Consider the following 19,730-nt stretch of genomic DNA (forward strand, 5'->3'; position numbering starts at 1 on the left):
TCAGTCACATGTCAAGTATACACATATCACGTAGTTTACTTCAATTCGTGGTAAAGGCCGGTTGCTCTGAATATTGACTTGACGCTCACATGAGATGCTTCATTCAGATGATAGGCCGTCTGATAATCTACTTTTTTTGTTTCTTTTAAATTATTATCATAAATATTTATAAAACAGTATATATTTATAAACACAACGATTATGCTTTATACACATGATAGGCCATCTGACAATCTACTTTTATTGTTTCCATTAAATTAGTGTCTACACTCAACCAATGAAATTACTCGGTTATTCTCTTGGTGGAAATCCATGGAATTATACAGAAGAATAACAGTGTAGGGCCGATGTTATGTTGTTGTGGGTGGATAAAGAGTCTGATCTATGCAGCTGTAACTGGATTCATAGAATATCCACTTTCGGGGTGAGATAGGAGAATCTTCACCCAATGGGTTCTTCAGTTGCCAAACAGGAGAGGTGAATGATTTTTTTTATTATCTTGTTGATCATGTTATATATGATTATATAATGGCATGTTGACATTACAGGCTCAGTGTATTGTTGACGTGACGTCATGCAATTTTAATGACTGGGAATCCTTTTAAGAAACTTCCCCCTCGGGTTCAGATCCCCCTGTCTCACGCAAGAGTGGATGAAAGATTATATTACTCTCACACCGATGAAAGTGGGGATCCACCTATTCAGGTAAGAGAAAAACGATGTCACCCCTTCACAATGTGACTGAGTTCAGTGGCTGAGCGTCCTCCCTGCAGCCAGTCATCTGAGGACGGGTGCCTAGGGAGACACCACCGGAAAGAAAAAAAGGAGAAAGTAGATAGATAAGAACGAAGGCAGGAATAAAAGTATCCCAAGTGTTACAATGGGGGCAGCAGGCCAATTTTAGTCTATTTTATTTCCTCTATGTAGAAGACACTAAGGAATCCCCCGATTCTACAGGGGCCACATAAGTAGCCTTTTATGATACACAGGTAGTAGGGTACTGCAATTGTATCTTATTGTCCCCAATACAAAAGATAAGGAATAAACCAACTCCGATGCTGTAGGGGGATTTATTTTTATTTTTATTTTCCTTTTGAACCGTTTCTTTCGTTATTACTTTCATTTTCAACGGATTCTTACCTCCAAAATCATGTTGGAGTCGTTTCTGAAACGTTTTATAACTGAAGATTACGATCGACAATGGCGCGGTTCGCCGGATTAAGACATATACTCTCAGATTCATTTTTTTCCAAGGAGTAAATCTACTGATGCAATAAGGTAAACAAAAAGCTTTTGCGTCTGCGAGGGAAACTGAAATGGGGAAAATGTTGTTACTCTTCCGACAAAGAAGTTGATGTTGTCGTCTGTGTAGAAAGCCTAACAATGAAGTCTTCACATCCTTATACTACGAGCTAATCTGTACAAAAATAGAGAGATATTGTTCGATCGAGTAGAAAACGCTGTCAACGTGAATGAGTGCATTGTGTTTTCAAACTTAGATGAAAAGAAAAAGTTGTTTTCTTCATGATTATCGTAAGTCAAAGAGGGTAGCGTAACCTTGAGTGTAGAGCCAACTTCCACTGCCACATGACCATCTACATCAATATAACTGCCAACAATCTGCTTAGGGAACATTTAATAAAACATTTTTTTCTGCTGCTGTCCACATTGCAATACTTGGTACTTTCACGTTCTTTCAGTGATATCATCACCTTAGGCATCTGTCTTCATATTGCCTTGGCTGGCGCAAGAACATTAATCCCTGACCCTGAATGACACAAAATAAAACACTGAATATCAATTAATTGAGAAAGACATCGTGGTTTGGTGGTTATATCCTAAATTAAAATTTGCTTTGCTCTAGCATGGAAAAAAGTCAATAATGCTTTAAAACTGTATTTAAGTTGACAAATTTTGAAACATTATCCTAGTTTTCGTAGATACAGCCAATATGCAAAGATGTTTTATACAGTCGTCATCAGATTCGCGATATCACAAGGAGGCACAAATACACCAACATATCCTTTCTCTGGAACACATACACTCATGCATGCTTACACAACCCACATGGGGGCACGTCCTTAAATGACCTTCTCTGTTAAACAATATAAAAACAAAACAAAACAAATCATGGATGTTTTGTCATGATTACTTTTCTTTTTATGGTTGATCATTTCCTGTCTCTTCTTGTTCTGCTTGTCTAAATTCGATTCCGATATTGTCTGAAATCATAATTATTTTATGCTGTTATGTAAACTCCCGATTATCAACTAAAGCAATTCTGAAAATTACTTTTGATATTTGACGTATTATAAAGTATAATTAAAAGTATGGTTTGAAAATTATTTATTGGGTTCGCCTTATTTGCGTTCTTCTAAGTAGTGAGTGCTGTATATGTTGAAGAACTCGTACTGCAAAAACTGTACATCCTTTAAAAAGTGAGCAAATATTTATAGTTTACGTGTGTTAAAAGATAACATTAAAATCACACTATGAAGTTTATCGAGGCAGCCAGTGCTAGAATAACGTGATATTATAAAGAATGTGATAAATCTGTGATAAATATAAAACTCGTTATCACTGGAAAGATACCAAATACTTGTTTGATGTAACACTTATGATAAGGGGACAACCCCGCGTAACATGTTAGTGTTGGACTTCAGTGTCTCTGATCGTTATCTCTCGGCAGCGATCAATATTTGCGTTTGATGTAACTATGTTGTAAAGAGGAACAACTTACACTACGTTTTTACTCTGTTGACGGTGAATTTATTTGCGTCCGACGTTAAGGAGATACCCAGACACTATGTGTTACTCTGTGGACGGGAATCAATGTACAGGATTTGGCATCTTAGTAACAGCTTAGACAATTTAAGGACGTATTTCCATGTGTGTTGTTTATGCCTGCATGTGTTTATGTGTGTCGGAGACAGTGTATGTTTGTTTATTTGCCGCCTTGTGATAGCGCGGATCTGTTGCCGAATTTATAGTGCTATCCCACTGAAATACCATCCACAGAGTAACAGGTAGTGTTGGATCCACAGATTTAGATTAGATCCAAATATTGATCCCCGTCCATAGAGTAACACGTAGTGTCGGGATGTCTCCTTATTGACGTAATTAAATCAGACCTAAATATAAATCGCCGATACCGGAGTAACATGTAGTGTCGGGGTGTCCTCTTATCCACAGATCTTAATCAAATCCAAATAGTGATCCCCTTCCACAGGGTAACACGTAGTGTCGAGTATCCTGTTATCTACAGATTTTGATCAGATGCAAATATTGATCCCCATCCACAGGGTAACACGTAGTGTCGGGGTGTCCTCCTATCCACAGCAGGGCGGGGATCAAGAAAAGAATACACCTGCATGTATCATAAGAGGCGACACATGTGGAACCCCTGCAGAATTGGGGTTTTGCTTTTGTGTCCTCTTCTTCGAAACACAAAAACGACCAAAATAAATCTGCTGCACACACTGCAATCTTTTGGATCTATATATGTTTTTCTACTTCTAACTACCCTTTTCTTTCCTAGCGCCTTACTTGGAAAGACCTCACTTTTGCCTATATTGTTGAACGTTTACTCAGGTGATGAATGCATTGGGTTCTGTCCCAATGCTTGAACTTGTAGTTGAAATCACCCATAATAATGACTTGATTCGATCTGTCACAGGCTTCTTTAATTTTGATTAGCAAGTTTGTTGAGTTTTCTAGGTCACTGTGCGGGCTTCTGTAGATAAATTGTTCTTGTTTTGTAGTCTTAATTTACACCATACATTTTCCAATCTGATAATATTATCAAGTTCTGAGATTTGTCTGTTTAATTCATGGTCTTGTTCTTTGTCCAAGTCGTCATCTGTTGTGAAACATTTTGACCTATTCCATGTTGCTATAGAATATTGTGGGCATTCAATAAATTTTACTCTTGGTCCCTCAAAACTGTTGACTGTTCGACTTACCTCTCTGAGAGATCTTTTGACACACTCTACTGCGCTGTTGACCCAACATTTGAGCTGTAGCTTACGATTTTTCTTGTCGGTGAAATAGCAGGTTCCTGCCCAGAAATATACTGTAATATATGTCTTTTCCTCTTGATGCTATTGTGGATACGTTATCTCAGAACTCCTAGCAGAAGTTCTGAGTTAGCTCCGGAGGTGCACCAAATTTCACTTTGGAATCTCTCGTTTTGGGTTATTATGTAGGAAGGCGTTCCTAAGGATGAAACCTTAACCGTCGGAGATAAGAATCGGTTTTGTGACTGATCTGTGTGATGTGAAAATTTTCTCTGTTGAGCGGAGAGGTCTTTTTTGTTCTGACTCATGAGGGTAGAAAGTCAAATTGCATCAGTCTACTGCTCAAATTTGGTTTCCCGCGGTTTGATTGGACGCCATGATGGATTTTTTCGTACAGCATACAATGTTGATTCTGGGAATATCGGAATATTTAGATATATTTTTGACAAGTTTTATTGCGATTGTTCATCATTTAGAAAAGACGCGTTCCGAATATGTCGTGCAGCTATTTTCACTGGAGCTTTTCCTTCGCTAGCGATGTCATGTCCAAAAGTCAAAATATCTTAAAACGATGTAGCTTGAACCTTATGATGCCAATTTATGTTGTGCTATCTTAGGACACGACACAGAGTAGGTCTCGCATGGAGGGATGTCCGCCATTTTGAATCGTCGTGCTGGTCGGCTGTTCACTTCATTTCACGTTATAAGTTAAATTATTAATGAATTTTAGTATTTTCCCTATCTATTACACAATCTGGCACCTAGCTGCTGCTGTGCCTTCCAATATAACCTCGTGGTGGTATTTTAGCATGGGCCTCTTTTCTTTGGCATTTTTCGAAAACATAAATAAGAACAACCGTTCCGTTTTGCAATTGTATTTAAGATTTTGAGCAATATACTTGAACTTTGTCAATCAAGACTTCAATAATCCCTTCCCAATTCTATTTTTATTCCCCTCTCCCTCTTCCCTGATATATGTGTTATGGCTACTACCCATTCATTGAACTTAATAATAATAATAATAATATTTATTCAGGTAAAAGGCAAATAATACACTTCTATCACATTTTGCAGATTGGACATAAATATATATATATTATCACAGAATGAGATCATCTTAAATAAGTTATTCATGCCATAAGATTAGAAGTCAGTCAGGTGTTAAAACTGGTTTGGATTAGATTAATTTAGGCCTTTACCTTGGATGACCCATAAAGCCACATTGTGGCTTAATTCCAATGGGGTCCCTTAGATCTAAATAAATCAATTCCATTCATAAAATAGTTACATAATTATATAGTATATATTGATAATTTGATAAGACTCTTAAGACACTTCTTTTATAAAAAATAGATATAAAATGTTACATGTGCCATAGGCTATAATCAATAAAATAATGCTGGTAATGGAATGATATAAAATATGAAGAGAGTAACAATATATTGGAATTTTAACAATAAAAGATAATATAGTATTAACTTAAAATGTTACCTGCCAAAGGGCTGGTGGTTGGGCCAATCCCTACCGACCATACTCTCAGACATTAACGTACGGGGGGATGGGGGGATAATAATAGTTTGAAGATAATTTACCTATTATATAGTAAAATACACTCCGACTGAGCTGTATTTGGAAAAAGTTCTGATTCGGTGATGGTCATATTAACTCTGTCCACCTTTAGGAACTCTCTCCCTTACAGAGCCAGAAATAGTGTATTCGAAATGTATATAATTGATTATATGTAGGTATATGTACTGGTATATAACTTATACTAATAAAAAATTGACACAACATGAAAAATGGAATGGAAATAGGATTTAAGTCAAATGTATATTTGAATTAAGAAGTAATAGAGTATATCACTGAAGTCTCACCATTACCCTTTCACAAAATCACATTTTTGTTCTGATCTAAAGTTTGATGTCAAATGTTGTTTGGCCAGAATTTGAACCTATGTAAGTTCTTGGTTGCCTTAATATTTTCTGGTAATGCATTCCAGTTCTTTATTGCATTATAAGAAAAAGATGTGGACTCTACCCCACTTATATTATATATATAAAAATTATATTGGCTTGATCTTGTAAACCTCTTGTTGTTCCTTTCAAAACCTTCCTTCATATAAGCTGGACATTTTTCATGAAATATTTTAAAAACGTGGTTTAATCTCAGTTGAGACACTCTATTACTTACATTCAACATATTTAATTTTTCCAGTTCTGCAAAAGTTATTCTTTTCCTTCAATCTAAATCCAAAATAAAACGAACAACCTTGTTTTGTGTAACTTGAAGTTTGTGTTTAAGATTTTTGGATATACCCTCGTACCAAGATGAGCAAGCATAGTCAAAATGACATTGGATAAGTGCCGAGCAGAGTGTTTTTCTTGATGACAGAGATAGACTTTTTCTGGTTCGGTATAAAAAAATAGTCTCTGATTAATTTTCTGTATTGCATTGTTCACAATATGTTGTCCTGAAAGAAACTGGTCTAAGATTACACCCAAATATTTTACATGTGGTTTGGACTCAATAGCATGTCCATTGCATTTAATATTAAAACAATTGGAAGTTCAATTTCTCAATTTTCCTTTAGGACCAAAAAGGACACTTTCTGTTTTCCCAAGATGAAGTGAAAGTTTATTATCTACAAGACAATCGTGGCAGGATTCCAGTGTTTTTGATAATTTATCCGATATTATGTTTGGGTCTTTGTGTAAAAAAAATTTAGCACTATCATCTGCATATAGTAGGAGTTTGCACTCAGAGTCGATACTTATCTGCATGTCATTAACATACGTTAAAGATAAAAGTGGGCCTAGTATAATACCCTGGGGTACCACACAGTTTACCTCTTCAGTGTTGGAATTTGTTTTGTTAACATGAACAACTTGTTTTCTTTGCATGAGATAGGATTTAAACCATGCAATAGACTCAATACCCATACATTTAAGTTGTTCACAAAGAATATCATGGTCAACTGTATCGAATGCTTTTTGTAAATCTAAAAGTACCATGCCTGTAAAAAGACCTTTAGCTGTCTGGGATTTAATATAGTCTACAAGATGGATGAGGCAAGAATCAGTTGAATGAGATGTTCTAAATCCTGATTGGTGTTCATATAATAAATTATTCGAGATAAGGTATGTTTCCAGTTGTTTGCATACTGCCTTCTCAAATTTTTACAATGCAGAGAATACTGACTGGTCGATAGTTTTCAGCCTTTAATCTGTCACATTTTTTGAATAGAGGTTTTACTTTTGCCATTTTCATTGCTTCAGGGACTTGACCCTCAGATATAGATGTATTTATCAGAAAAGTAATTGGAATTTTTAATATTGATGCTGCATCTTTAAGAAAGCGAGCAGGGATGCCATCCAGGCATGTACTTTTAGCAGTTTTAAGATTGCAAAGTTCTTTATACACAAATGATTCACTAATATGTTTCAAATGAAACTTAACTTTACTGGGTTTTCTCTTTGAGTAAAAGCCTCTAAATACACAAGAAGTAGTATTGTAAATTCCCTTACAGCTTGGCAGTCTTTCCACAAGTTTAGCAGCAATAGTTGTAAAATATAAGTTAAAATAATTGGCAATAGAAAATACATCATGGCATTTTTTGTTGTTTATGTTAAGTACGACTTTTGCATCAGATTTTGTATCATTTTCATAGCCAAGTTTTTTAAAAAAATTCCATAGATTTCTAGAGTTGTTCTTATTTTCAGATATTTGTTCATTAAAATAATCAACCTTGGCTTTTTTACAATTCCTTTGAACTAAATTTCTGTAATAGCAGAAAGTTTTGTAATCTACAGTTTATTCTGACTTTTTAAATGTAAGTAAAAATAAATCTCTCTGCTTGATAAGATCCAAAATTTCAGCAGACATCAATGCATGGTTCTGTTCTTTGTTTATTGCGAACCTCTTTCACAGGTGCAACTTCATCAAGTACCATCATAAATGTATTACAAAAAGTGGTTCATGACTCGTTTACCTCTTTACCATTAAAAAAATCTTCCCAGTTGGATTCAGCTAATTTCTTAACAAATACATTTTTGTCATAGTTTTTGGTTGAACGTATAGTTACATTATTGTCCCTGTTAAAAACACCTTTGCTGGTTTTTCTGGTACAGTATGTTAAATAAATGGTCACTGATACCAATAGGGATAACACCTGACTGACTAATGCGTTCTTTATTGTTACAGATAATGTGATCAATGAGTGATTTGCTGGTTTCTGTTAACCGTGTAGCATGCATAATAATTTGGTTATAATTGAACAATTTCAAAACCTTGGAATAAGATTGATATAACGGTCCTTGCTTATCAAGGCAGCAAATATTGAAGTCTCTAAGAATAATAATTTCGCAGTCTGCTCTTAGATGCAGCAATATTTTTTCAAACTGTTCAATAAAATCAGATTGTTTCGGTGGTCTGTAGCAGGTGCCAACAATGATGGGTTTGGTTTTAGGCAAGTGCATTTCGATAAAAAGAGTTTCATCCGATTCATTATCGTCCAGATTCAGAGTTGTAAACGCCAGATGGTATGCAAACTCCGCCCCCTGTCCTTTTCCTGTCTTTTCTGACTACTTTATATCCCTCAATGTTAATTTCAGAGTTAGTCACTGAGCTAACCAGCCAGGTTTCGGTTATAGATAAAATCGCTGCTCTGGAATGGTTAGCTACTATTTGGAGTTCACTGATTTTAGGAAAAATGGGTCGGGCATTTAAATGTAAAAAATGTAGTCCCATTTGTTTAAAACATCGGAAGTGATTAAGAGTTCTTAGCAGATGGTAATTTCGAAAATTTAGCGGTAGAAGGGAGATCACTCTCGTCGTCCGAATCGTTGTTTACATTTTTGTCCGAAACTTGTTTACCATGCATTGTCTCTAAACAAGGTTTGTTTTTGCTTTACATTTAATTTTTCATTACCCAAATACCACCTCAACTGACAACTGCATTGCGACAATCACACTCATATACCTGAGTTCTGTCGCAAATTACAGAAGAAGAAGAAGAACGGTGTCGTATCTAACTTATGGCGCGAAATAATTTGTATACGAACGCGCCAGTATTTCGATTAACCTCTACTAAGTTTTCGGGGATTCTCGTTACTTTTCATGCTCATACACTACAAACTGATTTAGAAAAATGGCTGCACCGTGCGGAAGATGCCGGGCTGTAATTTCGAGTTTATGTAAGTGATTCAGTGCTAGTTGTTGACATTTAAGTCTAAAAATACTAAATTGTTATCGGTTAATGTAAAAAACTTAAGTTCGCACGTTTGCATTTGTACGTTTTTGTGACATCATGTTAAGTGATGAAATACTGAGAAAAACACCTTGTAACAGTTACTAAATTATATATAAGTTTATAACCACCCTGGAATAAGGTAACAATGTAATGGACAGTAACAGAAAATGTGAAAAAAGCAGGGTTTACCTGTCAGTTAAATTCTTTGTAAAATGCTATCGACACTCTTTAAAAAAAGAAGGAGAGTGAGTGAATCAACAATCAAAGGGCATAATGATTATCATCACTATTGATGGAGCCCCTGCACCATAATTTGGCATAAAGAAGGACAATAAATCCAAATTCATAATAAATCCTAACCTTTCGCGAATAATTTTCCGAAATATTCGAATGGTAAATAAGTTTTCAAGTGTTTGGCAGATAGTCTTCTTATTATAATCATGTATGCAGGTCCAGTACACTCTGCCGATTGAGCTATATAGCTGTAAAGACCTATAATAGCTCTATTGACCTATCTGAAATAGGTCTTTTGAGCTATTTTCAAGTGATTTTCTTTTTTAAGGAAAATGGAACAAAGTTGCATTTAAAAGAAGATTGTATCATAAGGTTGATAACAAAAGACATTAAATATAAGTATTCTTTTTTTAAAAAAATGATGTAAAGAAATCGGAAATTTTACATTTATGAAAAATGAAAATAAACATCTAACTGTATGCTTTTTGTAGTGAACATTACCATTAACCTTATTGTTTTATGCGACTTCGCTTTAATTTAATGAAATTTGAAATCTGAGAAAATATAGCTCAATACAGCTATAATTTATAGGTGTATATAGCTATATAGGTCTTTATAGCTATATAGCTCAATCGGCAGAGTGTACTGGACCTGGTATGGTCAATCGGATCCACAGGAGTCTGACGTTTAATTAATATATGTATAACAGTCTATATATATAAAAAAATGCCCCGTATGTTTTTTTTTATAGTATACGGGGTATTTTTTTATATATAGACTGTTAAACATATATTAATTAAACGTCAGACTCCTGTGATCGGATTGTTTAATCATTAACAACATTAAATTTAATCAGTGTGTATATTGTAAGGTGGCAGTACCCAAATCGGATCAGTACCCAAATCGGATCACTTTTTCCAAAATTACTTATAAATCAATAAATGTGTCGGCAAATCAGTTATAACAATGATGTAATCTTAGAATAGATAGCCACGCACCATTTTTTGTCTACAGATGATTTGTTTTTAAGTTCAAATAGCACAAGAAAAATGTAATTCAAACTCAAATGTCAGTGATTTGATTACGTTTTTAAAAAATGGTGCATGCGACAACTATGCATTAAGTTTTGGACTATAATGATAAATTCACATTATAGAAATACTTTTTGTCACATAAACTTTAAAGGTCATCATAAAATGTTAATATGCTGACAAAAAAATATTCATTTGAAGCGTAAGATACTGCAAACGTTCAAGTTTTGATCCGATTTGGGTCCCAACATTCGCGAAAAAACGGAGACGCTGATTGGTGACTTCAGAGCGTTCTATAAATATCTCAAGTGAGCCCCGGGTGCTAATTTCGATTGTAAGAACACCCATTGATATCCTTCTTTTGATACAACTATAAATGAATATAATTACTCCTCAGATTTTCCAATGATTTTATAAAATGATGGTTTGGTGATCCAAGTTGGGTACTGTCTCCTTAGCCCACAAGGGCTTGATAGAGGGTCAGTCCATCTTGAAACATTGCGACATATATGTTTGATGCATAAATTGTTTTTGTATAAAGTTAAACTGTGATGCATTCAATATATTTGTAACTTTAAAAAAAATTATTTGTGAAATTAAAAGGCTAATGAAGGCCTAAGTTGGGTGATATTTGATGCAAATGATTGGAATGAATATAAGTATAAATAAAAAATTCATACAAATTAGAGTGAAACAACCATTAGCAACTGGAAATAGGGCAAAACAACCCCATAGTGTGAACAAGATTAAGGGAAAAATTACTCAAGTTCTGTTTTGTGATACAATATGCTGTTTGACATGATATTTGATGTTAAAGGAGTTGTTAAGGACCCTGTCCAACTCCTATTTACAGTTACCTCCCCTTACTTCCAATTGCCTATAGCTGTATACAGCACAGTTAACGTCGAGCCAGGACACTTCTGTTGACCAGGTAGCTCTATCAGTTTATGCGATAGTACATGTATAACAATTTAAGTCCAGGGTTCGAATCCTGATCTATTCCCGCAGAAATTTTACGCTCGGGTAAACTGTTGTTGATTATATTATATTTTGTTTATTTCGTCGCTTTCTTGTTTCTGATGTTGACATGTAACAATGTCCTCAAGCAAATTTTTAAGGATCAGCTTGAATTTTGTTTCACAAAGAGCAGTATGATGATGTTTTAGTATCTTAATTAGTCCAAGCAGGAAATCATAATATATGTTAAGTAAAATATTGAGATGAAACAATTTTGCTGAGATGCGTTTATATATATTTACAAACATTCTTCTATGTTTTGCTTTCAGTTTCTTAAAACTGAAATCTTAAGGGATTTCCAACTTTTTTTATTGAAAGAAAATTAATAGAATGAACTGAAAATTGAAGACAAAAAAACACCTTTTATAATCAAAATAACATACTTTCATTGTAATGGGCTTCAGTAATAGCTTTGTATGCACATGTGATTAAAATTATTTCTTTTCTTGTATTGATACAAATATGTTCACTGTAAATATCGCATCCAGCAAGGTTCTTTCATTTCTTCTTGCAGTGTGAAAATATATTGAGGATGCAACTTACTGATTAGAAGGGATTGAAAAACAAAATGGCAGAGAGTGAGGACATGATGGATAGTCCTGTTTGTATCGATGACCAGGCAAAGGCTGCAGAGGAAACACTGTGTCTCATCAAAGAAAGTCTGAAATTCTATGACTCGAAAGGTTTGAAAACCCTTATCCTAGAGGAAAAGTTGTCTGACCAGTCTATATACTGGGAGGTTGCCACAGAACTTACCAAGCACCTAACAGCTGAAAATTATGAAAAGTATACTGTGTTCTTTGATTCTTGTCAGAGATGTCTGAACTATCTGATCAGGACGGGGAATGCAAAAGAACTGCTGTTAGCATTGCTGGAGCAGGCAGACACCTTCATCGATGATGTCAAGTGGAAAGCTCTTCTAGATGGCATACAGCAGACTCTCCTGAAGCTGCCCTCCAAGAGATACCACTCTCTGGACATTGCCTTGTCCACAATCCACGCACATGTTAAAAGTCTGCCAGAACCAGACGACCATGAGTTGGAGGGGGAGGAAAACAAGCTACTGGAACTGGATCCTGCAGTCCAACGAATCACTGATGTGTTGCTAGGCTACTTGGCCTTTCTGGAACCTTTTGTATTAGAAGTGTCCCTGAATGACCCAAATGTAAATAGACAGAAAGACAAGCACCAGATACTGATGTTAAGGAGATATCTCCTTTTGTTGCTTAACCATCCTCTAATCTTTCTGGATCTGGCCTTCTGTGAAAAGGAGCAGGAAAGGAAAGCTAAAGGATATGCCCGGGAGTGTGTAGAAAAAACCATGAAGCTTCTTTGTGAACTTTGTCCTAACTTTTTCAAGACAATCACAGATTGCCTGGAAGATATACGACTGTCAAAGCTGAAAAATAAAAGGACTGTTGACAAGAAGAAGGAGGGGGAGGATGATGAGACAGATATTGTGGATAACTGGGCGGAGTGCAAGGATGAAGGTCTGATACCCCTGCCCAGCCTGGCCTGCCTGTCTTATCTGTTGCTGGTGGAGGGGTTAGGGCAGGAACACTTCCCTGCCATTTACACCCACAAGTACATTCTTGAGTTCAATTTACAGTTTGTGTTACTGCTGTTTCAGAAACAGGAGTCCCTGATTGTCAGTAAGGGTGTAAGTCTCATTGGTGTCCTTATCCGTGGAATAACTCCAACCACATTCACGGTGGAGGACCTAGACAACCCTAACTACACAAAGGCCCTGAACTGTCTCATCCAAGTCATGATCCGTTGTCCTGTAAAGGAGACCAGGGGACAGGCGGTTCAGATGTTTTCTACCTACATTAAAATGTTCACACTGCCAGCCCGTGTTCACATATACGAGATGATTTTTAACACATGTAAACATGCAGGGGTGATTGGGTACAGCATTCAGCTAGTGAAAGACGAGATAGACACTGCATTGAAACAAGAAAACCCAGACACAGAATTCCTTGGTTTAAACCTTAAAAGGATGTTAAAGTTTGTGGCACAACTTGAAGAAGGAGCAGAGTCTGATCTACTGGAATCATCAGACCGTGTCATTCCTGCACTAAATTTGATTCGATACCTAGTTCTCCGGGATCCTCTCTCGGCCAACAGAACAGGGTTATGGTCGTACTATGAGGACCTGGAGAAAGACTTCTTCGCTCCTCTGAGACTTGCCCTAGATTTTTCAAAGAGTCATTACAAATTAGAATTAGAGAACTTTAAGGAAGGGAAAGCATCAGTAGATAAAGGAATGGAGCTAGGTGTCAACATCAGCGTGGCAGGAATGCCCATGCCTAAGGTCCCACGCAGTCAGCAGATACAGATTGTAGAATCAGCAATCAACACATTTGACCTGATTGATAGTCTGCTCAGTAGAATTGTAGAGCTAGCAGATGTCCAGCTGAAGGCTTCAAAAACTGACACTCAGGTCGAAACTATCTAATATTTGCCTTAAACTGGACAACACAAACCCTACAACAACATTAATCCTGTTGTTCGTTTCTGTTTCAAATTTATTTGATGTCGGACCAAGAAACACACCCAGTCTTAAATGTTAGATATGTGATATTAAAAAACTGTGCATCTAGTACTAAAACAGAGCAATGGAAAAGTTCAGGGATTAATTTCAATTTTAGATGTTGATGAGTATTTAACTGAAATTTCAATATTTGGATGAAATTTTTAAGCAAAATATAATTTTTCACATGCCAGGTACCCTCTTTTATCACATACTTGTAATTGGCCTGTTATCCAGTGAATTTGCCTGTGTAATAGTTTTACATATGTCACTAGTGTAATATACCCTGGAGCGTTTTTCATTGGCTGTGCCAGTCAGAAATCGATTGTGACGTCATAATATGGACAATGATATGACGTCATAAATTGTGAATGGTGCAACAAAATGGCTGTCTCTGTTTGATTAAGTAAGCCCTCTACATTTTGGCTTTAAAACCTGTCAAAATGTAAGTTTCTGAGTTGTGTGATAAAAAGTGTCTTAATTTTGTTCATTTCATACGAGTTTTTATGAAACTCGTCTAGAAGTTTTTATTTTTGCAAGATTTGTTTCATAAAATCTCATATGAAAAGAAAACTCATTTAAGATCCTATATATGTAATTATGTAATAAACCAATCTAAAAGAAAATCTGTCACTTGTCAGAATATGGAAAATAAACATAGTATTTGGTTTTTAGGCATGAGGATGTGAATACCAAAACAACGGTTTCATAAATACCCCATTCTCATTAGATATTGGATTTGGGTAATTCTAACAGCTATTGGTCTATAAGTTATGGTGTCGGCACATCTACTTACATGGAATTCTTGTTGTCTTAAAACGTCAGTATTCGTGTATGTGACATGTGTCATCTTTACATGTAACTTAAGTTGTCATTTTGGTCAACTGTAACACAGCAGCCGTAAACACACGTAACAGTTGATAATAGTATTGTTTATTCATAGACGTTTATCAACAATCTCATTACAAGTACAGGTACAGGTGGTTACAACATTTCATATACATATGGTTATACTTTACGTTGTGTCTCTGACTTCGTGCTAAGTAACTAGGCCTGTGCCAAACCATGGCCACACTCCCCATACTCTGTCTGTCTGAACCTGGGTCCAAATTGACCTGTCCTTCTCATGGCTGATGCCTGACCCTCTGAATATGGGATGCATCCCGTTAAATACGTTTTTCAGTACATATGTTATCTCATTGCCTACAGCCATCATCTGTCGTCATACCTATAAACCTGTCACCATAGACATTTGGTACATACATATGTGACTATAATTACTCTACGTATTACATATACCCTTTAGACTACTGTCACCTGACACATTACTGGCCTTGACTAGCGCACAACTTACAATCCAAATATAGGATGAATCTAACATAAATTAATCACATTAATTAATTAAGTTAACTATTGGGTAAACCCATAGTGTCGCACAACAGAAGAATATTTTCTGCCAAGACATTAGGAATTTCCTTATATTCCATACCTACATATGATAGGTAGACACTATTGATACATACTTGTCAACTCCCTATTTTGGACCCTAACATTGAGCATTTTCAACTAGTGAATATGCTAAACTATTCCTATTTTCTAAGATCTAAGTATTTCATCTGAAAGAACAGCTCAAAAGATGCAATTTAAAAGTCACTATTGCCCTAGGGTGTATGTGTAATCTCCCCCATGGAAATTTTAAAAGGTTGGCAAGTACAAATGTATGTTGATATTGAAAAAATGTGCAAATTAAGTATTATTTTCTGACTGTTTAAGGTAGCAATATTTATGCACTACAGCCAGTCTACGCAATGATTCCTATCCTGGGTGATGTATAGGGAGAAACAGAGCCATTCATCTATGCATGGGGATCAAATAGCATCTTCGATACAAAAATGTACTCCATAGGTTACACTCACGTTTGCTCTCTGCACCCCTTGACTATGTCATAGCTTTGTGCCACTGACAATGATTATATATTTTCTTTTGTATGTTGACAACATTGCTATGATGTCATCTTGTATTTTACTCTATGTTCTCCGCCATCTTACATAAATGGATTGTAATATTTACTTGTATGTACATGTATATTGTAACTCCTATATGCTATCTGTTGCATTTGGGGAAAAAAAAGAAATTGAAAAATAGCAAAATCGAAGGCTCACTGTGCAATCCTTTGATGTACATCAAAAGAACCTCTCGAAGGTGTAACAGAGGTGTAAGGGTAACATTGACTGGCTTTGAAGTCTGGTGTCGATCCTCTGTAATCTTAAAAGAACAACTGTCCGCCTAGCTAGCGATTAGTCAGGTGTTTTTTTTACCTGGGACTATTCAAATAGCTAGAGCCCTTGCCTTCAATTGTGCTATGACATATTCCTGGGGTCCGGAAGCAAATGTGAGCACTATCTTTGGAGTATCGAATATGGGGGAATAGAGAAAAGGTAGCATCTGAAGATGTTGTCTTTTATAATTTCTGTCAAAAAATATTCAGTGAATCGTTATTTTCTACTCATTCTGGTAGTCAGTTTGTAGTTCCACACTACAGTTCTTACTGTAGAACAGCCAGGAAGGATTCATTTTTACTCATTCGAAGAGTAATTTATTTGTTCTGCATGATTTTCTGTTATAATTTGTAAACAAACTTATTATGAAACTTGTCTTATTTCACACATTTGTAGAACTGTTCTCTTATAAGTCATATATTGAAATAAATACAAATGTTGTGAAATTGAAATTGAAAATTTTGGTTGTTTTCTGTTCTGTCAAATGATTATACACACTGTATCTGCAGACTTTAATCACTAGTCTATTTCCGTGCTGTATCTGGAATAGACAAAATATGAAATGTGAAAGATGGCATATGTCGAAAACAAACAGGAGAATCCAAATCAAAGCCATCCAGGATGTTTGCATCTCTAGATCTGCCATCATATCATATTAAAATCAAACACAGCCCAGGAAACACTGATGTGTTTAAAGTTTTTCTCCGGTGTATCACAGTGATATCTAACACAATGTCGTTATCAATAAACAGTTAAAAATGTCTGTGATGTATTTATTTATTCACTAACAAACAAGTTTGAGCTTTTTATCAAATGTAGTACAATAAAACAAACATTCTGATTGTCATGTTGTGTGAAAATATGCATTATATTCTACCAATTTTATTACAACACTACAATATTTTCCAAATGTAGAAGGCACAGTCCCCCGTTAAGGAAGGTAAAAAGTCACTAATAATTTTGACAACGTCACAATGTGAATATAACACCATACAATGCCAATCACTGAGATCTCCAGAAATGTTGATGTAGTATGCCTTCTCCAGAGAAAGAATGGTGTTGGTCTTATTTTGTTTAACGTCCTTTTAACAGCTTAGGTCATCTAAGGTCTGCAGATCTAGAGAGAGAATTGCTACAAAGAGTAAAGTACCTGATCAACCACCTTAAAACTTACTGTTCTACAACTGTTTTATATTAAAAATTAGGAAATGGTTGAACAAATGTCACTGAACTTTCGGCTTTCAAGTGATAGGGGGAAATTGCAGGGGATTCAGAAGGTTACAAAACATGCTGTCCTCGCCCAGTTAAATTTTTCACATAAGATAATTTATCTGTTTTTATAAAGGAAAATGTTATATATTTCACAACACATATATGAAGACATGAGCATATTGGTCAGTGGAGGAGCTATTGATGTTCTGGACTTGATTGAGACTCCCACACATTGAGATTACTGTAGAATCATTTATTTTCGTGGGGTTAAAATTTCATACCAAATTTATGTTTTTGGGGATTTATTTTAGTAAATTTTTGTTATCCACAAAATAAACAAAATTAATGTCCCACGAAAATTTATGATTTGACATTAAATCTATTACTCTTTATCTACCAGTACATTATATGTATTACTCTGTATCAACCAGTACATTATATGTATTGGACGTGCGGGGGCTAGATTGATCTTATGGTTTTGGGACAAGATTGACCTTTGTGAGTATACCGTGTTAGCACTAGATTGACCTGTGTGAGTATGGTGTTATTGTTTATTCCAGTGTTCCGACGGCTGAGAGTGATAAACTCACGATACCTGTCTACACAGGAGACACCTGGTAACAGCACTGAGGGCCAATCCTTTAGTCAGGAAGACGGACGTGAAACTTTTGATAATGGAAACGAGTGAGAACAATCATCTGTGATTTTTTTCTGTTACATACAGTAACACCTTGATATAACACCTCATGTTTCATTCGCAACGTCGCTGACTGTCAACACGACTGTCTTCTCATTTGTTCTAAACATTTCCTTCATATGTCTCCCTCGGTATTCAAACGTATCCCCTAACCTCTTTATAATGCCAAATTTACACGACGAATACTGTAAACACACTTATTTCTGCACTGTCAAATATTAACACATTATCCTCAAATTTGAACTGATAAGCATATTGATTAACTGGTGCAACCACAATGTATGCAAAAGACGGTAATGCACATGCAAAAACTTCATTCAGCGCATTAGCATAATTAAGTAACAGCAATATTCAAAGCACTAAAATATTAATGTTGGCAGTATAGGGAGGCACAGTGTATTCAAGATAAACAACTTGACTAAGCATCGCAACACTGGTGCTGCATATTTTATATCAGATGAGTATTTTATATGAACTTCTGTTAGAATTACATGAAATTAAGATAATTGAGCAGTTTTGGTGTTAATAATTCAAGTTGTACGTAATTTACATACTAAGTCACTTTACCAGAAGAATTACATCTATACAGCGATGAATGCCATTATTAATCAGTGTTATTTTGATGCTTCTCCCACCCCACATAACAGGAGACTATCGTTAGAAGCATACCGGTAGACATGTGGATGTTGTTGAGCTGATCCTGAAATGTCATTTTCACGTACAATACAGAAATTTCCATACACCAAAAATAATACAAAATACTCAATATACATATGTACGTTGACCATTTGTACGGGAAACAATAAATTTGGAATGTAAGTATATTGTATGCATATTAAATTGAGTTTCTTCATGTTCATGCTTGTACAAATGCACATTGGTTTGATACATCAATATGCATTAGTTTTATACTCTCATGAATGTTAAAAAAACTTTGGTTAATACCTGTATAAATGTTCATGTAAAGTTATGGCGAAGGCTGTTATTGTTAGGTCATTAACGAGTAGGAGAAGTCGTGGTTTTTGTCTCGCCGCCACAAAGTGGAAGCGAGACTAAGGTGTTGCTTTTCCGGCGACGACAGCGTCAACATAAGTTTTTGCGTTTAACTTAGTTTTACTGAAAGTATAAGTGCTAGACCAACCAAACTTGAACCATAGATACATCTTAGGAAGTACATCTCACCCATGCATCAAATGCTAGATGCGACCTACTTTTCATGGTCCATTGACTTTGTCACTATCTCCATCAGCATTAAGTTCTTGCGTTTGAGTTAGTTTCTCTGATATGTGTATTGAATGGTCAAAGCTGGCATAGGCGAGACTTATATCAATCCGAATGGCTTGTTCTTGTTGTGTTATTGAAAAGTTATGGCATTTGAATACAATCATTCTTGAATAGTTAATTTGCCATGAATGTTCCAGTGAACCATACAACACGACCTTGGAAGATGATCATCAAGGTGA

At 35.6% G+C, this 19,730-nt stretch overlaps 1 protein-coding gene across 1 annotated transcript; it reads left to right on the forward strand.

The window, feature by feature from the left end:
- The first annotated feature begins 9,134 nt into the window (after positions 1-9,134).
- Positions 9,135-14,366, forward strand: LOC110442481 (glomulin-like). Its single transcript, XM_021486117.1, has 2 exons — positions 9,135-9,208; positions 12,061-14,366. The coding sequence occupies exon 2, from the start codon at positions 12,115-12,117 to the stop codon at positions 14,002-14,004; it is 1,890 nt and encodes a 629-aa protein (XP_021341792.1). The 5' UTR covers positions 9,135-9,208; positions 12,061-12,114; the 3' UTR covers positions 14,005-14,366.
- The last annotated feature ends 5,364 nt before the right edge of the window (positions 14,367-19,730 follow it).

Source organism: Mizuhopecten yessoensis, unplaced genomic scaffold (assembly GCF_002113885.1).
Source record: "Mizuhopecten yessoensis strain PY_sf001 unplaced genomic scaffold, ASM211388v2 scaffold716271, whole genome shotgun sequence".
Classification (NCBI taxonomy): domain Eukaryota; kingdom Metazoa; phylum Mollusca; class Bivalvia; order Pectinida; family Pectinidae; genus Mizuhopecten; species Mizuhopecten yessoensis.